The sequence below is a fragment of the Peromyscus leucopus genome, chromosome 1 (assembly GCF_004664715.2).
Source record: "Peromyscus leucopus breed LL Stock chromosome 1, UCI_PerLeu_2.1, whole genome shotgun sequence".
NCBI lineage: Eukaryota > Metazoa > Chordata > Mammalia > Rodentia > Cricetidae > Peromyscus > Peromyscus leucopus.
Window position 1 is genome coordinate 64470724 of NC_051063.1, and position 23136 is coordinate 64493859.

At 48.2% G+C, this 23136-nt stretch overlaps 1 protein-coding gene across 3 annotated transcripts; it reads left to right on the forward strand.

Annotated features, from left to right (window-relative positions):
* Window positions 1-2675: 2675 nt before the first annotated feature.
* Window positions 2676-22125, forward strand: Adam8 (ADAM metallopeptidase domain 8). 3 transcript variants are annotated; one of them, XM_037209455.1, is made up of 24 exons: window positions 2676-2824; window positions 3769-3872; window positions 4850-4926; window positions 5069-5147; window positions 5228-5304; window positions 5616-5796; window positions 6034-6096; window positions 6178-6246; window positions 6470-6636; window positions 6803-6884; window positions 7147-7295; window positions 7378-7555; window positions 7845-7934; window positions 8043-8232; window positions 8317-8392; window positions 8650-8815; window positions 9229-9306; window positions 9663-9756; window positions 14119-14233; window positions 14984-15143; window positions 18372-18437; window positions 18674-18727; window positions 21427-21501; window positions 21915-22125. In XM_037209455.1, the coding sequence occupies exons 1-24, from the start codon at window positions 2785-2787 to the stop codon at window positions 21963-21965; spliced, it is 2481 nt and encodes an 826-aa protein (XP_037065350.1). In that variant the 5' UTR covers window positions 2676-2784; the 3' UTR covers window positions 21966-22125. The 3 variants fall into 3 exon arrangements, with proteins under 3 accessions (XP_037065350.1, XP_028725402.1, XP_037065353.1); XM_028869569.2 differs by having other exon boundaries at window positions 18677-18727; XM_037209458.1 differs by lacking the exons at window positions 18372-18437; window positions 18674-18727; window positions 21427-21501; window positions 21915-22125 and adding an exon at window positions 16793-16832 and having other exon boundaries at window positions 2678-2824.
* The last annotated feature ends 1011 nt before the right edge of the window (window positions 22126-23136 follow it).

Consider the following 23136-nt stretch of genomic DNA (forward strand, 5'->3'; position numbering starts at 1 on the left):
AGTCTCTCACTTCCACACGCACACACAAATAAGTACATGTACTTGCAAAAAGAATAAAAATGGAGCCAGGCAGCGATGGCACACGCCTTTAATCCCAGCACTTGGGAGGCAGAGGCAGGCGGATCTCTGTGAGTTCGAGGCCAGCCTGGGCTACCAAGTGAGCTCCAGGAAAGGCGCAAAGCTACACAGAGAAACCCTGTCTCGAAAAACCAAAAAAAATAAAAATAAAAATGGAAGCTGCTTGTACAAGAGTAAGGTGTCCCTAGACTTAACTGTTTGCTTTTAAAATCCAGTCTATGGGGGGCAGGGGGAAGGGGGGAGGGGGGAGGAGAGGTGCTTTTAGCCTCAGGCAGTAAAAACACATTTGTGAAAGGAGCAATATAATTAGAAAATGCCATGTAGGGGAGGTGTAGCATGGTGTACATGGAACTGTTCTCTACATGTTTTGGATCTGCCTTTGTGGACACTAGGGGGCAGCATTATTCCTGATAAGATATTCCTGACTGAAGCTCTTCAACAAAAAACCTTAAGGTGTACAAGGTCTCTGAGGCATATCCTTGGAGACAGGCTAAACTTCAAGCTAGAAGTACTCCTGCCTCAACTAGGGTCTGGATGCTCTTTATACATTAGATGCAGGCCTTGCCTTTTGGAAATTACTCAGCAAAGTAGCTAACAAATTGTGTTGTAGCTGCCTTGTCTCGATGGCTGTTTTAGTCCTGGATTGGACAACATGTCCTTGATATGATAGTTCCCTGCTCTAGGGTGGCCTGTTCTAGCTAAGCTGCCCTTCCTATAAATACGGGTGTCCTTATCAGAATCCAGTTTTAAACATCTGCCCCAGGTGAGCTTGAGGAGTGAGGAAGTGTTTGGAGGAGTGAGAACCAGAGGCAGATCTCTTGGTCCTGTGTAGATGGTTAAGACTGGTGGATGGCCCAGTCAGAACTGGTTAGCTAAGAGAGCCCCCCTGGAGTGCTTGGTTTTTTTCAGCCACACAGTTTCTTCTGGTCTGCAGCATGTGTGGGCTTGCCTGAGTAAATGTCCATCAGCCAACTTAGTGTCAGAATGAATGCCAGGCTGAGCAGAGCTTAGTGGCCTGTCTCCAGGAGCCCAAAACCATGTTGGTTCATCTGCGACTCCTAGGTTTGCGTGGGGCCTGGCTCCAAACCTCCAGAGCTTCTGCTGGGTGAAGTTGGCAATAAGGTGAGTCTGTCTTGTGTGGTGGAGTGACTACCCATCATTTCCAATGCATTTCTGCCAGTGCGGGGTAAATTTGGCCCCACCTGGTCTTGGCTTTTCTTTATACCCTGTTCCTTTGCCTTTACTATGGATGGTTGGACTTACAAGACAATGGTGCATACTGGCAACAAACAGCTTTTGATTTTGCCCTCTGGTTTGATTAAGGACGCTATTGCCTTGAATCTCCACTGTCACCTAACTTGCAGTGTAGAAAGGTCCTGTGTATGTGGAAGTCATTGTTACCCAAGAACTCTGCCGCTTCCTGCAGCTGGTGTCTGCTCTAGCCTTAAGCACTGTGGGCTGATGCCTCAGGTAGCAGGTTGCTGGTGAGGTTCCTAAGCCATTTCTATATTTCTAATCTTATCTCATTCACAAGGGCAGTGGGGTGACAGTATCATTTGTGCCCTAGCTTAAATTCTTAGGTACAGTCCTTGGGATATGGTCCAAGGCTCCTTAGGCTGCCCTTCAGAGATGTCAGGCCCTGTTGATAGAGTGGGTGTTTCCCCTTAGCCCTTAGGTTACTTACCCCTGTGAGGTCTAACCACATCTGTGTCCACAAGGCTGGGTCACAGTAGAAGACATTGCCACAAATGATAAACAGGCTTGACCACATCCCCAGCAGTCCTGGGTTCCCACAGTAATAGACCCACTTGGAGAAGCTGGGAACCAGGCCATGGTAGGGGTGGGTGCTGAGAGCTCTGGTTCTGAGACAGCCCTACCCTTGGGACATGAAGGACAGAATTCAGGCCTGTACAAGAAGACTGGTGTATCAGGACCCTCCTACAATGGGGTTAGGGTAGGACCCCAAAGGATAAGCCAGGTAGACTTCTTGCTTGCTGTCACTTGGTCACCTGGGCCTAGACACCCACCTATCTGGTTCCTACCTCCATTTCCCTCCCCAGTGAGGCCTAAAAAGCCTGGTAGAGCTGGGCAGGGACTTTGGGAAATGTCAGCTCCCACAGGGTAGTCCTGGGCCCCCACTGCCCATCCTTGCCCCTACCTAAGGGGCATCCTTGCCATCCCATCATGCTCAGACTTTCCGTTGCCCAGGAAGACATAGGGTCCCCACCTTCTTAAATTTCAGGCTCACAAGTCACTTCCCCATCAAAAGTCATCTTCCTCCAACTAGACCACCCAATTAGCACCCCACAGCTCTGATAGGGCTGGAAGGCTAGGCCTTGGTTTCTGCACCAGGACTGGGAACTTGTAGAATTGTAGAGTTGCCCAAATTGGTCCATTTACCATCTCTAGCTCTCTTTAATTGGGTCCAAATTATGGGAGAACAGTAGAAGATGCAAAGCTACCCAGAAGCCACTGGAGAAGAGCCTCTGTAACTCCAGACTGCTCTGGAGGTGGTTACTGCCAGCAGGGTGCTGGTACAGAGGTGTACACCTTTTGCCCCGCCCAGCCCCACCCCACCCCGCCCCCATGACCAGCGATTGGCCAGTCCTGATCACTGGGAAGGGCTCTCAGAAAGAATAACTACCCCAGTGCTCAAGCCAGAGTGTTTTGTGGAACCTCTAGGGTTAGCGTGCCCAAGATCCCGTCATGCTTGGTCTCTGGCTTCTCAGCGTCCTATGGACATCAGGTGAGTGGTGATTACCTGATTTCAAGGAACCCATTCAGGGTTTGGTGGTCTGGCATGCTACCATGGTCAGGTCACCTTGTCTCCCTAGAGTTGGTTCTTGGGTATGAAGAAAATAGGTAGATACAGAGTTTCGATTTTTCAAACATGAAGTGTAAGAGAAGTTGATTCCTAGGACTTTCCTTTTGAGCTGGTTACAGGAACAGTGACACCACTAGGTGTGGCACCCACAGGGCAGCTTCCCTGGCTGCTGGAGAAGTCCCAGGCAGCAAGGTTCACCTGTGTGACCATGGAGGGTGCTGAATCCTCTAGTCAGGCAGGCACAGAAGCTCGGAAGTCCTGAGCAACATGGGGTCCTGTCTCCTGCTGGATGGCTTGGCTTACCTCTGTCCTGAGAAGCCTCTGGCTGGAGTGGTCTCTCCTCTTACCTCTCAGTCCTGAAAGTTTGGGGTTAAGAAGCTGCACCCTTTGTCTATGCAAAAGAGGACACTTCTTTGGGATAGGTGGTCTCTAAAACTGGACCTGCCTACAGAAGGTCCCTCATCTGTTGATGGACACTGATGCTTTCTGTTGGGAAGAGAAAAACCTGAAGGAGGGGATGCTTTCATCATCAATCAGATATGATCATGTAACTAAAGATGCGATCAGGTCAACTCTAGATGTCTGGCCGGCCGACCAAAGGGCCTATATATATGTGTTCTCTCGGGGTAAGTCTGGATAGGCACTGGGGAAGGGTGCAAGGGTGTGCTAGGTTCAGACAGACTGACTCTAGTGTCATGGATCTGGTGATATTTTAGGCACCAAGTTCTTATCTGGATCACAGGGCCAGATCCCATTGCTGGTACCTAGCTGTGTAGTGATTCCCGAGATTAGAGGGATAACACTGACCAGAACTTCTTGAGGTAGGATAGCCCCTGCTGTGTCTTCTGACCCCCTTTCTCCTATAGTCATAGCTCTTGAACCTCCTTTGCCCGATGTGAAACAGTATGAGGTGGTATGGCCTCGGCGCCTGGCACCATCCCGCTCCCGTAGAGACCTGCCCTCCCATGAGGTAAGTCCCTTAGCTTGGCCACACAACCTGTTTCTGTAAAAGGAGCAGCAGTCTCTAGGGGCTGCCCTGTACACCTCCAGGACCTAAATCTGTCTGTGCGTCTAGGCATGACTATGGTCCCTTCCTCCTGTGCTCACTACCTCGTTCCTCCTGCCACCACCCTGAACCAGAGTCTAGGGCCTCCAGGTAGGCACTAGGACCCGCTCCCTTGCTCCTTTGGAGGCATTGGCTCAGCCTGGAGAGGCCTCTCACCCAGGAAAGGAACAGCAGCTTGTGCTGCCCCAGGCCACTCCCCAGTTTCAGTTGGCAGTGGTTTGTCAGATTAGCTAGCAGCTGCTCACCCTAAAGCTATGTAAATGCCTCGAGAACCTCCTGACCTGGGATTTCCTGGGGCTGGGAACTGAGAATAGCCTAAAGACCTCCAGGAAGATTCCTGGCTCTATCCTTGTTTGGATCTCCAGGAAATATCTCTGCCTGGGCTTTCCTTTTTCCTGGTGTTTGCTATCCCTAGGGCTCAGTGTATGAGTGAAGGGTCATAGAGTGTATAACACACACCTGCCCTGAACCTCAGGCTAGACACCATAGCCAGCTGTGCTGTACACAGTACACAGTAGTGGTACTGGGGACATCTTTACCTTTCCCACGCCCATGTTGCCCTGGATTCAGTGGCAATCTGGCTAAGGATGTCTACCACTTCCTACCCTACTTTCTCTGGGAAGGAATGCCCTCCTCTTCCTCCTCCTCCTCCTCCTTGTGAACAAAAAGGGGCCAAGGAGTTCTATGTTTTTCTGCTTCATCTGGGAGACCTGCTTTCCCTGTCCTTCCCAAACAACTCAACCTGGCCCCAGCCACCTACTTCCCTGCCTGAAACTAATGAATCCCCAAGGTCTCCTAGGGAGGCCCTTCTGGGGGCTCTCTGCTATGAAAAACCTTGGTCTTAATAATCTGAAGGCCATTCACCCTGACTCCCCATCCAGGGCCTGTACCCAGAGAATCTGAGCTATGCTCTTGGGACCAAAGGGCACATTTTCACCTTGCACCTTCAGAAGAACAGGTAAGCAGATTCTGGCCCTTGGGTCAGTCCCCGAATCCAGTGGGAAGTAAAGGCTGCCGTGTGCCAGAATCTTGGCCCAGACTCCCTATGAGGGCCGCTTGGGGTGTGGTGGAACTAGGGAACTTCATTGCTTCTCTTCCAGGGACCTGCTGGGCTCAAGCTACATAGAGACCTACTCAGCTGCCAATGGTTCTGAGGTGAAGGAGCAGCTGCATGAACAGGTATGGTGCCAGGGCAGCATTCCCTGGGCCAGTGAGGCCATGGCAGCAAGACCTATGACCTTCTCCCACTTCTTCTTCAGGACCACTGCCTCTACCAGGGCCATGTGGAAGGGTACCAGGGCTCAGCTGCCAGCCTTAGCACCTGTGCTGGTCTCAGGTATGTATTGCAGACCCAGGCAGGAAGTTCCGTTCTACAGAAGGGTAAACTGAGGCAGTGAAAAAGGGGCCTTGGCATGAAATTTTGTAAAAAGAATGTCTTTCCTGTTCTGTGTTTGGAAGGGTTGGGGCTCTTAGACTCCATTAGGAATTGCCAGCCATGCCAAACCCATGTGCCTTCTTGCCTCCTGTGTCCACAAGCATCTCTCACAAGGGTTGTTCTGAGGCAGTAGGCATAAACTACCTGTCCTCTTGGATATGCAGGTAGGAACAAGCTGACTATACCCTTTGTTCACCTGGCTCTTCCCTCAGGGGCTTTTTCCAAGTTGGGACCACTGTCCACTTGATTGAGCCTCTGGATGGTGATGAAGAGGGACAACATGCAGTGTACGAGGCAAAGCAACTGCATGAGAAAGTTGGAACCTGTGGGGTCAACACCAGCCTGGATGACCTAGGACCTCGGGCCTTAGAAATCTACAGGTCTCAGCCCCGGGTGAGCAGCAGTATCCCCTGCTGGCCAGCCAGCCACAGACCCCGTGCTTGGACCTAGGCATGGCTGTCGGTAGCTCTGAAGCAGGCCTCATGCCTAGTGGTCAGGCCTGGCTCAGCCCTGCAGCTGGAGAGAAAGCCCACTGCCTGGAGATGTCTAGACTTTGCCTCCCAATGTAGATTTGGGCTCTGGGGTAAGTTGGGAACAGGGCCAAAAATGCTGATTAGATTCTTTCCCTAGAACTGGCTGACCCCCAGAGAAACCCGCTATGTGGAGCTGTATGTGGTCACAGACAGCCGAGAGGTATGGGATGTAGGGGCTGAGGGGGCTGGATGAGCTGGGATGAGGTTGCCAGGCCCCAGCCTAAAGATCCTCTGTTTCCAGTTCCAGAAGTTGGGGAGCAGGGAGGCCGTGCGCCAGCGAGTGCTGGAGGTGGTAAACCACGTGGACAAGGTGGGTTGCCCCAAGGGCACTGACACTTGAAGAGAAGTACAGCTGTTTAGGGTGGAAAGGGCAAGATAGCCAGTCAAGAGGGGAACTAGTTCAGGGCTCTGTACTGAGCTCAGTACCTGGCCAGCACCTAGACTCAGTACCTCCCAGTGATGAAATGGACGTAATGCCCCTGTCCATCCCCACCCCTGGCCTGACCCTCGGGGGCACTTCTCATCCTCTGCAGCTTTATCAGGAACTCAATTTCCGTGTGGTCCTGGTGGGCCTGGAGATCTGGACATGGGACAAGTTCTCCATCAGCCCCAATGTTGATGATACATTGGAGAACTTCTTGAACTGGAGGGAACAGAACTTGCTAGGGCAGCACCCACATGACAACGTGCAACTTATCACGTGAGTGGGGGCACACACCCATCCACCACATGAGACAAAGCCAAGACTCTAGAACCAAGCTCTGTACAGCCTGGCCTTGAGGGCAGGACACTTGAGCAGAACTGTGCAGGGATGAGGAGGGGCCAGGAACCATGTCCAAAGCGTTACATGCCATGTCTTCTTCTAGGGGGGTTGATTTCACCGGGACCACTGTTGGACTGGCTAAGGTGTCGGCCATGTGTTCCCGGCACTCGGGAGCTGTGAACCAGGTAAAAGGAATTCTCTCTCACCCCAGTTTTCCAATCTGTCTGGTGGCTGATCAGTCAATACAGAGCCTGAGTTGTGGGTAGAAGTGTCAGTCCGGGTCCCTACGACACCATCAAGCAGTCACCTACTCCGGGGATGGATTTGGAACCTGGTTTTTTGTTGGGGTATTAGCAGGAAGCAGCATCATGCCTGTTGGCACCTAGGGTGGCAGAGGGCATGTGGGTAGACGGTAGCAAGAGAGCACTAATGAACATGTCCTCATAGGACCACCTCCGGAACCCCATTGGTGTAGCATCCACCATGGCCCATGAGATGGGCCACAACTTGGGCATGACCCATGATGAAAACATCCATGGCTGCTATTGTCCTATACCACGGGAGGCTGGTGGCTGCATCATGACTGAAAGCTTTGGGTAAGGTCTCATGGGACATGTTGGGTGGGAAGGGACAGACTGGCATGTGGAACTTCCTAATGGTGACATCCCTTGCCCTTAGCTCCGAGTTCCCCAAGAAATTCAGCAGGTGTAGCCAGGTTGACCTGGAGTCATTCGTGATGAAGCCCCAGACAAGCTGCCTGACCAATGCCCCAGATGTCAACCGGTTCGTGGGTGGCCCCGTGTGTGGAAACGGATTTTTAGAGCGTGGAGAGCAGTGTGACTGTGGTACACCTCAGGTTTGTCTTATCCCATCCCTGCCCCTTGCTAGTCAGCTTCAGCATTAGTGTAGGGACCTCAACCCCAGGTCCTTTTGCTTAGGTTAGCCTCAGGCCTGATGTTATATGCCCACACCACATGTGGACCTTGGGATCACCAGTTACCTCATTTCCCTTTGAGCCACTAATAACCTATAAAGGAGTTGGAGATACATTGGCTGCAGCCCCTTGCCCAGTGATCACCAAATGCTAATCTCCCCTGGAGCCAGGTCTGGCTAGGATGTAGCTGCTCAAACTGTTGTCCTTCTAGGACTGTAAGAACCCCTGCTGCAATGCTACCACTTGCCAGCTGGTCAAGGGGGCAGAGTGTGCCTCCGGCGCCTGCTGTCATAAGTGCAAGGTAAGTTGAACTCCACCCAGGATCTGCCCCAGTCAAACAAAGGGCAACGGGATACCTGTGAAAGCATCATGTGAGCCTGTCCCACAGTAAGCTTCTCTCTGGGACCAGGTGAAGCCAGCTGGTGAGCTGTGTCGTCCTATGAAGGACAGATGTGACCTGGAGGAGTTCTGTGATGGCCAGAGGCCAGAATGCCCTGAAGATGCTTTCCAACAGAATGGCACACCCTGCCCAGGGGGCTACTGCTTTAATGGGAACTGCCCCACAATGACACAGCAGTGCCAGGATCTGTGGGGGCCAGGTGAGGCAGGCATGAGCATAAGATGGGGGCCAGCTTGTGGAGTGTCTATGACCTAAACCAAGCTAACTTCTCCTTGCCCTACAGGTGCCCGGGCTGCATCAGACTCCTGTTTTACCTTTAGCATCCCTCGGGGCTGCAGTGGCAGTTTGTACCCTGGCAGGTAAGTATCAAGGCCAAACTGTTGGGAGCTGGATGTGATATGTCTTCAATGGCAAGGCTGGTCCACAGAGAATTCCCCACAGAGGAGGCCTGCTCTTCGAGGCAGGTGACTCTCCTGGAGTCTGCCCTCCTTCAGGTTATCAACCTGAACCTATCATCTTTGAAGAAGGAGAGGTCCTGGGACCATCTCCTGCAGCACCCAGGCCCCTGAGCACACAACCAGGATACCTGTAACCACAGCCTGCCCTCTCTCTACAGGATGAACCGATGTGGGGTGCTGTTCTGTGAGGGAGGCGAGAAGCCCCTTGAACGCTCCTCCTGCACTTTCTCCTCCGGATATGGAGTTTGCAAAGCCCTCTCCACAGACAGCAACACTGGCACCTATGAGCTAGTAGGCCAGGGCATCAAGTGCGAGGAGGGGAAGGTGAGCTGATAGGCACTAGAAAGCTATCCGGGGCTATTGAAGATCAAATATGCCCATATGAGTCTCTGATAATGTCCTATACAATGTTGGCTGGTGGAGGCATGGGCATGGAGCCTCTATTATGCCCTAGTCAAAACTGAGAAGAGAGACAGGCAAGTAGAGACACCTGTCTAGAGACCACCATACCCAAAGTGTCCCCAGGTTCAGCCAGTCCAGTACCACCCTCATGACTGAGCCCCCGGCACACACACACACACACACACACACACACACACACACACACACAAGTGTGAGGATATGGTCATCCTGGAGTATGAACACACTAGCTCTCCTGGACTTACCTTTGGGTTTGAGGATAATGGGGTGGAGATTGGGTCTAGGTCAGCTACCCAAGAGCCCCTTCCACCTTCCAGGTTTGCATGAATGGACACTGCCAGGACCTCCTTGTATATGGACCTAAGAACTGCTCTGCTAAGTGCAACAACCATGGGGTATGTGTGGCCTTGGACCTTAGAGCATGGTATACCCACTTTCTGGTGCCCTCAAGCTAGGTGGCTGCCACCACTTGTCTGATGGAACTGTGGCAGAGATAGATGTAGCCATAACAATGTGGGCTCAGACTAGCCTATATCCTTCTGATGGAGGCATCAACAAGACCTCTCTGGGGCTGAGGTAGGACAGGTGCCCTCCGCTGAGCTTGTGACCAATGGACAGTGTGGTCACTAGGAGACTCCTTATATGCCTGAGACTGACATATGTGGGTGGATGGAGGGGAACCCTATATGTGCTGCAACCTGCCCTGCTGCCCTGTGGGGTACCTGTCCTTGAGACCCAGCTTTCCCTCCAGGTATGCAACCACAAGAGGAAGTGCCACTGCGATGCGGGTTGGGCCCCACCCCACTGTGCACAGAGGCTGGCAGATATACCAGGTAAACGAGCAGGTAAGTTCCTGAGGACCACAACAGCTGGTATTTGTGGAGTGCTTGTTGTTGGTTTTTTGGGAGGTTTTGTTTGTTTGTTTGCTTTGTTTTTATCTTTTAGGGGCTCACCACCTATCACACACACAGGCTTATTCATAATTATAAATGTCTGGCCTTAGCTTGGCTTGTTTCTAGCCAGCTTTTCTTAACTTATCCCATCTACCTTTTGCCTCTGGCCTTTTTCCTTTTCTATTCCTGTATACCTTTCTTTGTTTCTTACTCTGTGACTTGCTGTGTAGCTGGGTGGCTGGCCCCTGGAGTCATCCTCCTTCTCTGGCTCCTTCTTTTCTCCTTCCAGATTTCTCCTTCTATATATTCTCTCTGTCTGCCAGCCACACCTCTCCTTTCTCCTGCCTTGCTATTGGCCATTCAGTTCTTTATTAGATCAGCAGGTGGTTTAGACAGGCAAAGCCTCACTCACAGAGTACAACATAAAAGTAACACACCTTAAAATAATATTCTACAACATTTCCTCCTTTTTGTCTAAATAAAAAGAAAGGCTTTAACTTTAATATAGTATAACTATGTACAAAAAAACACTTATCACATAAGAATTAATTTACAATATTCAGTCCATTTACATTTAGCAAAATCAGAGAAAGCTTTCCACCATCCATCCATCTTAGTGACTCCAAAGATTTATACATAATTTACTTTCTATCATAACTCATGACCTCTGGCCCCACCTCATTGTTCCAGGGCCCTGGCTTCCTCTCTCCACCAAGTGTTCTATTGTAATTGAAGACCAGCTTCTAATACTTCTGAAACTAAATCCTCTCAGTCTTGTGGAATAATTCTATTCCTAGTTGCCCATGAATTTAACATCTGTCTTATAAAGGGTGAATGCATACCATATGATACTACTGCTTCCTTAAATTTTTTTATCTACACAATTCCAATTAACTTCTGCATAGCCTTGGGGATACATATTATCTGGTGGTTGTTGTTGAACAATAACTGGATATATTAAAGTTGGTATTCTAATAACCTTAGGCCATTCCTCTCCAGTTTCACAATTCAATGGTGTGTCAAATTCTGCTCTAAATTCCTCTGTCTGTGTCTGAGCATTTTTCTTTTTTTCTTTAGTATATCTTTCCAAGGACTGCATCCTATTAATCCACTTGTCATATTTAGCACAAAAAACCATCAAGGCTATTATTGATATATTAATTACCATACTGATAGTATGTATTATCAGTATCATATCAGTGTTAGTTAAATCATTAACCTTCCCATATTCTGATTCTAACTTCAAGCCTTCTAAGGTAGCAATATACAGGGTCTTAGCACCCTGCATTGTTATGTTTCCCATTCTTAATGTAGAAAAAAATTTCTTTTCAATATTTAATTCTCTCCTAGTCTCCTAAAGGATTTGCCAAATCTCTCACCAATTCTGTTGACTTCTCTGGGCAAGCGGCAGCCAACTGCTAGCGTGGAGAAGTCCAGATGGCAGATGCAGCAGAGCCGGCAGTGGAGAGCCCCAGAAGGATAATATTATTTCAGTAAACAAAAAGTGCATTGCAAACAACTTCCAAAACTCTGGCAATGACAGAGTCATCTGACTGCCTGGACAGTCACCCAAAGTTCCTTCTGCAACCTTGGGGCATCCATCTTCAGCCTACACACCCAGAATATCTGGCAAACTTTTCAGTGAAGCAGTAAATTTGAAGGACTATCCTGCCTTGTATTGGCAAAGTTCGTCAGTTGCTTTCCTGTGTGTCCTGCAGAATATCTGGCAGACTCTTCTGTGAATCAGGAATTTTGAAGGACTCTTCTGCCTTGTTTGGGCAAAGTTCAACAGTCTTTTTCCTGTGTGTCCTGCATGTCATTCTGTACAGCACATTGTCAGCAGTCAAAGGCAAGAGCAGTTTCTTTGCCTGGTGCCTAACCTTGCCACAATGAAAGCAAACTCCATAAGGAGTTTCTTCAATGCCTATCATCTCTGAAGTAAAGTGGTGCTGCCAGGAGCAGATGTGTCTCATTGTCATGAAAACTTTAGGTTAACAAAACATTTACATGCCATCTTTTATAGGTCTTTGAAGTGTTTGAAGACCAGTTATCTATCTAAAATATATGTATTTAACCTAAAAACATACCTAATGTGACTACAAGTTTGATTATTAAATTAACTACTAATTTCTTAATTGTACATTGCATTTTTAAATGAGCTGCATTAGCAAAATACCCCAAACAAGAGTAGAAACATATATACAGTGTAACAAAATTAACTTTAAATATGTATCAATATATCAAAATCCATGCCAATGCAAAATATCTGAGATTAATAGTTGTCCTTTTATCCTAATATTCCTATATTTCCCTAAATTATAACAAACATCCATAACCCACCAAATAACCAAAGACCATCCACACACACCCAGCTCATGGGAATGTGGATGTTGTTTTCTCCAAATTGCTTCCCGCTGTCTGTGGACGAAGTACCTTTAGGGTCCCAGAGAGAAAATTTTGATAAAATGGCCAAGTCCTGGGAAGACCAACTATAACCTTTGTTGATAGATATCATCTGTCAAGGTTCAGGAGGTCTCCCCTGATCAAACCTAATCCATATTAGCCTGGAACAAATCCACAGCCTCTTGTTTCCTGTGGAAACAAAGCAAAACGTCTCCTCCAAAGCATTTTTTACTTCCATTTGACAAATACTGGTTTACTTTAGCAGTCCCTCTTTCAAGTCCAGGTCTCTTAGCAACTGTCCTTGCTTTACAGCAATCAAAAATTTCAAAATAAATACAATAACAATAAGGATCCAGACTCTTGTGTATTTCCCATCTCTATGTGGCTTATTCTTTTTTTATTATTTTACTTCTCTCTTTAAAGACTTCATTTTTTAAAACTATTCCTTTTTATGACTGTCCATACCCTTTTTCTTTCTTTCTTAAGCCTTCGCACATTGTAAAACACACTGGAACCTGTTTAGAGGTTTTTCCATCTGGACCTCTTTTAGTGAATATATTTCAGCCTATTTTGTCTGCATGAACTAAAAAAGCTGCTAAGCTGGAGCAGCTTGGGATCTCTGCCTGAGGCTTTGGTGGCTGGCTCCACCCACTTCTCTGGTCAGGAAAGCCAAGCTGAAAGCTCATAGGCCAGGTCAGAGGTTCATGACTGCATTAAACCTTCCTAGAGCTCTAAAATGCAGATGCTTGCTCTTACTTTTTTTGTTCTTACCTAACCTACTGACTGCTCAAGGGCTTGCCAGCAGACAGAAACTCTTAAAGGAGCCATATCCTCTTTTTTTTTTTGGTCTGAGACAGGGTTTCTCTGTGTAGCTTTGCGCCTTTCCTGGAACTCCCTTTGTAGACCAGGCTGGCCTCGAACTCACAGAGATCAGCCTGCCTCTGCCTCCTGAGTGCTGGGATTAAAGGCATGTGCCGCCACCACCCGGCCTTTTCAGTTTTCTTAAATCCTATGTGGAAATTCAGGCCCATGTTGGAACACCAAAATGTTGTCATTTGTTTTTGCTCTTTTAGGGAGCCCACCAACCAGCTCCCAAATAAATCACACACAGAGGTTTATTCTTAATTATAAATGCCTGGCCTTAGCTTGGCTTGTTTCTAGCCAGCTTTTCTTAACTTATCCCATCTACCTTTTGCCTCTGGCCTTTTTCCTTTTCTATTCCTGTATACCTTTCTTTGTTTCTTACTCTGTGACTTGGCTGTGTAGCTGGGTGGCTGGCCCCTGGAGTCATCCTCCTTCTCTGGCTCCTTCTTTTCTTCTTCCAGATTTCTCCTTCTATATATTCTTTCTGTCTGCCAGCCCCACCTATTGGCCATTCCTGCCTTGCTATTGGCCATTCAGTTCTTTATTAGACCATCAGGTGTTTTAAACAGACAAATTAACACAGCTTCACAGAGTTAAGCAAATGCAACATAAACAAAAGTAATACACCTTGAAATAATATTCTACAGCATATGTCCCGCTCAGAACAAGGCTAGATAACCTTGGTTCAGGCATCCAGGGCCACTCCGCACAACCCCCACAGTGTCTTCCTCCCCAGTGGCCACTGAGCCTACGGCTGTCCACAACTCCACAGCCTCAGGGGACTGACTAGGCCTCAGTGGTGGTACTGTGGGGCTGGGAATCACCACTACAACATCTTCTAGACCATTGCCAGAGAGCTGGAAGAGCAAGTGTAATGTACTGGGCCCTCTGCTGGAGTCCTCAGGCACTTGACCATATGTGGGGTGTGGGACCTAGGACATGGTCAAGGGGGACTGGTCCTTGGGCCAGTATCTCTCAAGGGCCCTCCCCAGCTCTTGATTCAACTGGTCCTAGTCCTGGATGAGCATGTGACCATATGTCCCACAGCATCTGGAAGCTTTCCAGTCGGTGTGCTGGTATTCCTGGTGATCCTGCTGGCTGCGATGGTCATCCTGGCAGGTGTCATCATCTACCGAAAGGCCCAGAGCCAAGTCCAGAGGAGGTGAGGACATGGCATTTGTGACATGTCTACATATAAGACACATACTTCCTGTACTCAGCACTTGGGAAATGGCTTTGCTGCTACTTAAGAAAGAAAAACTGGGTTGGGGATTTAGCTCAGTGATAGAGCACTTGCCTAGCAAGTGCAAGGCCCTGGGTTCGGTCCTCAGCTCCGAGAGAGAGAGAGAGAGAGAGAGAGAGAGAGAGAGAGAGAGAGAGAGAGAGAGAGAAGAAAAGAAAAGAAAGAAAGACGAACCATTGCCTCCATCAGCAGGCCTAGGCAGAGGCATTCAAGGGGTCTTGGGATTCTCCAGGTATTAGACAGGCCTGGGTGGGAAGCTCAGGAGATTCCTAGGATCTCTGTTTCTTCTTCTTAGTGGCTGTAAAGGGACAGTGTGGGCAACAAATGGGGTATGATAAGTCTAGAATTGAGATAACCTGCCCACTCCTAGCCAGGCCACATATGCCCCACCAGGTTCCCACTGTGCCCTGCACCAAGACCTTGACCCCCAAGCTGACTGCCAAAGGACAGCTTTTCCAAGGGCCACCAAGCATCTTCCTGTCAAGAGACTTGCTCCTTGGCATCCTGGGCTCACACATGTGCCTGTGACTACAGCTTACATCCTGTGTAGGGTGTACCAGGATAGAGATGCTAGCCTGAGTTGGGGTTGGAGGTAGGGGGCATGCCCAGGAATCCTGGATTCTCTGCCTGGAAGTGACTACACCATTGTTTGTCTCTTTTTCTCCTCAGGAGTGTGGCACCCAAGCCCACCACAGGGCTCTGCAACCCCCTGTTCTACACGGGGGACAGCAGCCTGCCAGATAAGAGCAGGCCTCCAGGCCCTCCAGAGGTGGTTTCGGCCAACCAGCCCCTGAGTCCCACAGTGACACCAAAGAGGCCGCCCCCTGCAGTAAGTGCTGTCCTCTGACAGGTTCATGGGGCTGAAATGAGGGGAACTGTAGCACGAATTCTAATTGGTCTTAATAATAAAAACCTGGAGCCAGATATTGGGGTAAATGCTGAAAGATCAGAAAGACAAAGACACAAGCCACAGCTACCTCTCACCTTTCCAACTCTTAGCTGAAATGGGGCAAGCTCCCACATCTATGAATCCTCAGATTGAATGGTTGAGGTCCTGTTTCCACCTACCTTATATTACTGTCTCCACCTCCCTAATGCTGGGATTAAAGGTGTGAGCCGCCGCCGCCGCCGCCGCCGCCACCACCACCACCACCATCACCACCTCACTCTTTCTCTTTTAGACAGATTCAATTTCATGTAGCCCAGGGTAGCCTTGAACTCCTGTTCTTCCTGCTTCCTCTTCCCCAGTGCTAGGATTAAAGGTGTGTGCCACCACTGTCTGGCCTCTATGGTAACTAGTGGCTGGCTCTGCCCTCTGATCTTCAGGTAAGATTTATTTGTTAGAGCATACACAAAATATTATATTCCCCCTTTTTTGTCTAAAATAAACAAGGTTATAACTAATATAAGAAAAACTATATATAATAAGTACACTATATACAGGCAATAATTACATCAATAATGTCTAATCCACTAAAATTTGACAAATTCAGAGAAAATACTCCATTATTTATCCCAGTTTGGTGGTACCTAATTCATTTTTCTATCCTAACTTGTATTACCAACTGAAAACTCTCTCTTCATGTCTCTCAAACTTACACATTTTACACTTCTTTATTGAATTTCTTATCTGAATTTGTTAAAATGGAAGACTATAAATATAACTATCTAGTCTTCAACTCCATCAGAGACCCAAGAAGGAAATAATATTATCTAAGTAAACAAGAAGTGCAAGCAACTTAAAAAAAATGTGAGAAATGATAGAAACAGCTGGCTGCCTGGATAGTCACTCAAGGTTCCTCTGCAACATTGGGGCATCCATCTTCAACTTACAGGCTTAGCATATCTGACAGACTTATTTGTGAAGCAGAGTTTTCTGAAGGGTTGTCCTACCTTGTCTTGGCAAAGTTCAGTAGTCCTTTATTTGTGTCCTGCTTGTCCATTTTGGACAGCATACTTTCAACAGTCGAGGCAAGGGCATTTTCTTGCTCAGTGGCTAATTTGCCACAAAGAAAGTAAACTCCATATGGAGTTTCTTCAATGCCCATCATCAATATTGACTGTATCTCAGATTCCTCCAAGGCTGCTAATCTTGCCTTTAACAGCCTAATTACTCTTTTGCATTGTACATTAGCATTAGCATTTTCAAAAGCCAGAAATTCAACTATTATTTGTCTAGCTTCTGAATTTGTTATCATTATATTTACTGCTGAAGTCAATCTTTGTAAGAAATCAGTGAAGGTGTCTTTTGGACCCTGTATAACTTTTGTAAATGACTCAATTTTCTTTCCTACTTCTTCAATTCTGCCCCAAGCATTCAAGGCTTCTATGTGGCATAAAGCCAGGATGTGATCATTATATATACATTGCCTTTCTACATCAGCATAATCTCCCTCTCCAAGAAGTTGGTCTTGGGAGATTACCGTACCTCTGTCCCTACTTTGTTGTTCAATGGTCTTAGCCTCATCTTTCCACCAGGTCCTCCACTGTAACTGAGGACCAGGCTCCAAGACTGCTGTGACGAAGTCTCTCCAGTCTTGAGGGATAATTCTATTACGAGTTGACCACAAGTTTAACATCTGCTTCACAAAAGGTGAATGCATGCCATATAAGACTATCACTTTCTTGAATCTCCTAGAATCTAACATTTGCATAGGAATCCATTCAGCTCTTACACAGCCTTGGGGATATCTATCATTTGGCAGTTCCTGTAAGGTTACTGGATAAATTAAAGTTGGTTGTTTGAAAACCTTAGGCTTTTCCTCTCTAACCTTATAATCAATGTTGAGATTGGTTCTTCTTTAAATTCCTCTGTCTAAGTCTGAATATCTCTAATATCTGTTTTAGTAAGCTTTTCTAAAACTCTTATTTGGGCACTCATATTAACCAACTTTCTTAATGATAAAACAAAAATGATCGAACAATAATATTTATAATTGACATTGCATAAATCCCATCTAAATTAATTATCCTCATTTAATTGTTCTATTTTCAAATTGTCCAGCATATTATCATACAGAGTCCCAACTCCCTCCGTTGTAATAGTGTTTCCTATTTTTTAATGTGGGAAAAACTCTTTTAACTAATTCCTCCCTTTAAGAATTCCCAGTTGTCTCACCACATCTGCCGATGATGGCGATTCAGATGATGGTGAAGATATGAGGCTGACTGATGTGTGTAGACCTGGAGAAGCCTGAGCTGCTTTCCAAGGCTGCTACCTAGTTTGGCAGCAGCCTGAGGAGGGAGTCCAGGGACAGCCCACAACCAGGAGTGGGAAGAAGCCAAAGAGCCAGCTGTCTGCACAGTGTGTGCGGGGGTGGGAGTGGGGATGGGGGTGCAATATGTGCAAAAGTGGCTAACTCCTACAGTTTGGGGAGCCCAAAAGCCTGTGGAGTCTGCTGCAGAGAGGCTACAACAGAGAAAACCCCCAGACTCCCTCAGAGGCTTGGGGAAGAAGAAAGGAAAACCTAGTGGGGTGGGGTAGTGACTCTGGCTGAGTGTAGCTCTGGCCTGAGCTGGTGGCTGCAAAGCCGCAGGCAAGCAGCCTTTTCATGAATTCGTGCCCCACAAGTACACAAAATATCACCACAGGGAACGTAGGCTCTCCATCCCTCTGCCTCAGGGTGTGGCCCATTAGGGATAGTGAAGGGATCTATTAAGGATAGTGAAGCCTTTTTGTGCAAATTAACTCGTGAGCCCTGCAATAGCCTGAATCCTTGAGAAGAATTTCAATCACCCCAAGGGAGGGAGAGGGCCTAAGTCAAGACCTGGTTCTAAGGAGTTTGGACTTGTGGGTTTGAGGGCTCCCAGACCTGAGCTGTGAGAGGAGGAGCCCTTGCTCCGCCTTAAGTGTGACAGGTGACAACATAGCTGGGGAATGGGATGCCATGCATCTAGCTAGGATGGGCAGGAAGGGGTGCACAGGGTGGCGGGGGTGGGGGGTGTACCATTTAGGAAGTGTAAGAGCCTTGGGTCCTAAAACAGGGGACCTGGTGAGCAAGGGTAGAGGGCTTAGCACTGCTTCTTGGGCCCAGGCTCACATCTCTGTCCCTTGAAGCCTCCAGCTGCTGTGTCCGGTCCACCACTCCCAGTTCCAGTTTATGCCCAGCAGGTGCCAGATCTGGTAAGCCTTGGGAAACAGCCATTGGTGTTCTGGGGAGATGGAAACCTCCTGGGAGGTGGTATCTAGTGGCTGGCTCTGTGGGCCTGGAGCCCTAGAGAAATTAGCCCTGCCTAGGCAGGATATTAAATTGAACCTAAGGGTAGATTCAGGTAGCCTAGGAGGGAGGAGGTAATGCTCTATCCCCCAGCCCTGAACTGGTCCAAGTTTGTGGATCCTAATTCTATCTTTTTTCCCAGCAGCTTAAACCTGTTCCACCCACCACGCCCCTCCCAAAGCTGAAGCCCAAGCAGGTAAGGGGACAGCCTTAACTCTGAGGAGACCCTCTCCTCCTGCAAGCCTGTGGCCCTTTGTTCCAGGACAAAGCCATCCCACACTTTCCCTTGGGAGGAAACTACAAGGATTTGGAAGGTCTCAAAATGCAACTGACTAAAGCTTTGAAAGTAGAGATTCATTCCAGTTCTTTCCCCACCCCCTGCATTGTTGAAGTCATTCCCAGCAGGGCTCCTCACCTCCAGATGAACAGGAATCTCTTTTCTTAGCCCTAAAAGGAGCAGCCTCTTTGGTGTTGCTGTGGGACTCAGGGGCTGGTTGGCCGAAACCACCTCTGGAGGGCCTGGAGGCCTGCTCTTATCTGGCAGGCTGCTGTCCCCCGTGCTGAACAGGGGGTTGCAGAGCCCTGTGGTGGGCTTGGGTGCCACACTCCTGAGGAGAAAAAGAGAGAAACAATGGTGTAGTCACTTCCAGGCAGAGAATCCAGGACTCCTGGGCATGTTCCCCAACTTGGAACCCATGGGACAGTGCCCTAGCCCCAGCCCTAAGTGGCTACTCTGGGGTCATGGCTGAGCTGGTGGAAAACCTGTGTGTGGGTGCATGGGTTTGCCTGTCCCAGGGAGCAAATGCAGGGTGGCCGCCGGACTGCCACCAACTGGCCCCTGAGCTCTGACACAGGCCTTAACTGCACAGGCCAGCTGCCCACCTGACCTGTGAGACCTGAAGAGTTCCTTGCTCTGCCCAAGGCCTTGTTGAGAACCTTATCTGCTCTTCTGGGCACTTGTGGCTCTCAAGTGGCTTTCAGTCTACCTTTCCCCTGTTGAAAGTGCTAGTTCACAGTTTTCCGAGGGTCTCCCAGTTTGTCCACTTCTTATCATCGTATCATAAGTGGGTGTGGGTGACACACTTTTAGCAAGAAGAGCGTGAAAAGTCACCAAGATGGGGTGGGAGTCTGAATGTCCATGAGATCTCTGCTGGGAGCTATCTGTGTGAACTAATGCCTCAAGAAAGAAACGAATGAGTGCCTGGGAGATGTCTGGAGCCTCTTAGAATTCCACAGCTCTGGAAACTTGGACACTTGGCCTTTAACAATCGTCACTATGTCCTGCTATAGTGGTTGTATGTTTTCTTCCTTTTTATGTGTTTATTGTTGTGTGTATATGTGTGGGGGCATGTATGGCATGGTGCGCATGTGGAGGTCAGAGGACTGCTTTGTGAAGTTGACCTTTACTTGGTTCTGGGGATCAAGTTTAGGTCAGCAGGCTTGTGCTGCAAGCTCCTTTACTGGATGATCAGTCTCAGTGAACCTTGCGGCTTATTATTATTATTATTATTATTATTATTATTATTATTATATCATTATTGTTATTATGATGTGTGTGTGGTAGGCTGTGGTGTGTGCATGCATGCCACAGCATGCAATCAGGATCAGAGGACAACTTTGTGGAACTGGTTCATTCCTTCCACTTTTACACATGTTGTAGAGAACTCAAATGGCCAGGCTTGCACAGCAAGTGCCTTTACCCAGTGAGCCGTGTCACAGGCCCCTGGTTTTTGTTTGTTTGTTTCGATTTTTAAATTGGATCTCACTCTGTAGCCCAGGTTGGTATGAACTCACTATGTAGTCCAGGCTGGTCCTTAAACTTATGGCAGTCCTCCTGCTTCAGCCTCTTAAGTATAAATAGGTGTGATTTTCTGTTTTTCTTTTCACATTTTTTGAAGAGAGGGAGTTTTGATTGTTTGTTTTTTGTTTTGTTTTGTTTTTGAGTCAGGGTCTCACTGTGTAACCTTGGCTGGCCTGAAACTCTATATGTAGACCAGGCTGGCCTCAAACAGAGATCCACTTGCCTCAGTCTCTTCAGTGCTGGGATTGAAAATGTGCCTCTCTGCGCCTGGCCAAGGACTAATTTTACACTTACATAAGAGCTGAAAAACTCTAGCCAGGTGGTGGTGGTGGTGGTGGTGGTGGTGGTGGTGGTGGTGGTGGTGCACACCTTTAATCCTAGCACTTGGGAAGCAGAGACAGGTAGATCTCTGAGTTCAAGGCCAGCTTGGTCTACAGAGTGAGTCTAAGACAGCCAGGGCTACATAGAAAAACCCTGCCTCAAAAAACAAAACAAAAACAATGAAAGAAAGACAAGAAAGAGGAGGGGGGGAAGAGGAAGGAAGGAAGGAAGGAAGGAAGGAAGGAAGGAAGGAAGGAAGGAAGGAAGGAAGGAAGGAAGGAAAAGAGAACCCTAGGAAAAGTCCTAAAGGCAAAATGGGGGCAGTGCACAGGAATTTCTGAGCAAGGATTAGAGAAACTGGATGAGGAGGAAGGCCAAAATGTGCCTCACCCAGGAGGACAGCTCAGGAGAGCCTTCAAGATATCCTGACACCTACCAATGCCAGGTTACCATCCATCTCTAGGAATGTGGACATGCAAAGAAATGTGTTTTAGTAGTTAATTCTTTATCTTGAGCTTCTGATAACATTGTAGGGTACTGTCAAGACTGTGAGATAGATTAGGACAGCTAGCCAGGAAGAAGAGCACTGCCAAGTTCAGTTTTTATCTCCTGAGTGGTATGGCCACAGAGGGCTTTCCTACAGAGCTGTGTGAAGACAGGAGCCTCAGAGCTAGGCTGGAGATGAGCAGGACAGCCTTGGGAGGATAAAGCTGAGAGCAGTACTTGGCTCGCTTGGGAGATGCCCTCCATCAGCTGTGTCTGGTTCCTCCCAGGTCAAGCCAAACTCTGCACCCCCGACACCACCAGTCAAGCCTGGGACTGAAGGGCCCATGTCTGGAGTGACTCAGGTGAGCCCCCATCAGGAGGGGTCTGTCTTGCTGGAACCATCCTGCTGACCGGCATTGCTCTGGAGGCTGGGGTGGGTTGTTGTTGTTAACTGGTAAGTTTTGTTGACATCTGAAAAGAAAGTGGGGAAAGTCCTCAGTAACAGGCTTGATGTCAGCTTTTTAATCTGCCAGAACTTTTCAGTGCTTGCTGCTGTGAGGGGTTGTCCATTTTTCCTTTTCATATGGCAATGAGAAGTCTACACCATATGTGACGTATTAATGCAATCATCTTGTGTGGACGGGGTCATTAATTCTGCTGCTGGGGAAGTGAGAATCTAAATTTAAAGAATTATAAATGGGAATATTTAGCTGTACCTCTTGTGGCAGACCAGATGCTTTTAACATCAATTTCCCTTTTTTTTTTTTCCTGGCAGAGAGCTGGTGGTCCAAAGGTTGCTCTGAAGATCCCTGTCCAGAAGAGGTGACCAGCTAGGGCACCCCAGGGCCACTGTAGGCTTGTGGAAGTTTGGAGATACCAGTGCTCCTGTGGACATGCTCTTTCAGCAACAGCCCTTACTCAGGCTGGACCTGCTGGCGGGGGGTAGGGGTGGGGGTGGTGGGTACCCAAAACAGCTTGACCACACAGCTGCCATGACAAGCTTAGGGGAGGCAACACCCAGATCCAGGAAAAGCCATAAGCTGATACCACACAGAGATCCACCCAGTAATGGGCCAGCATCTAAGGGGAAGTACCTGACATCCCAAATATTCTAGCCCTTAAATAAGATTAAATAAGATTAACAGATGTCCCTGAGCCTATTTTCTCTTTTTACCAAGATACCCCTGGACAAATGTCAGCCAAGTAGGGTCCTGAACCCTGGAAATCCCCTCACCCCAACCTCTCCTATGATAAAAACCCCACCCTGCCTGGGCTCATGCTCTGCTCTCACTGCTGTGTCTGACACATAGAGACCAAGCTCGAGCTTGAAATAAAGGCTCTTTGCTTTTATATATGGGATTCGGTCTCCATGGTGGTCTTTTGGCCGTCTCTGGGCATAACACCTGCAATCACTGGTCCTACAGTGATTATTCCTCAGGAATAATTACTGTGTGGCTCTTGCTATCCAGCTGCCCTCCTGAACCAGGGTCCTCTCCCTGGCCTTGGCCAGCTTAAGCCACATGTCTGCAATTGTTAGGCTGGAGGGCATCACCTGCAGTGAGCGAGTGTACCTGTCTTCTGGTGTAGACAGGATGCCAGAAGCCCCCTTCCAGCAACCTCTGCACCAGCCCTCACCCAGTGACCCCTCCCCAAGTCTGGGGCAGCCCTGCACAGTTCCTGTATCTCCTACATCCCACTGGCCCACGAGACTTAGTGAGGAGAAGTCTACCTTCTGGAGGTGGGGTGATGGGACAGGAGTCACCATCATTTCGGAGTTGGGGCAGAATGGTTGTCTAACATACTGCTAAACATTATTCATTAATAAAAATTTTATTTTATCAGTAGATTACAGACCATTTTCTAAAAAGCCAATTGTTTTTATTACACCAGATCACACGATTTCACCTACCTTCTCCCTTAATTTTAACCATCCACCATAATTTAGTCCTGTCCCCTGCCTGACATGCAGGGGGACCAATCCTACCTGGGACAGAGGG

Excerpts from the sequence above, each read along its gene's own strand:
- Adam8 (XM_037209455.1), top strand. The coding sequence starts at position 2,785 with ATGCTTGGTCTCTGGCTTCTCAGCGTCCTATGGACATCAG. Across the intron at positions 14,234-14,983 it reads CAGAGCCAAGTCCAGAGGAG|GAGTGTGGCACCCAAGCCCA; the intron begins GTGAGGACATGG and ends TTTTCTCCTCAG. Across the intron at positions 18,438-18,673 it reads CCCAGCAGGTGCCAGATCTG|CAGCTTAAACCTGTTCCACC; the intron begins GTAAGCCTTGGG and ends CTTTTTTCCCAG.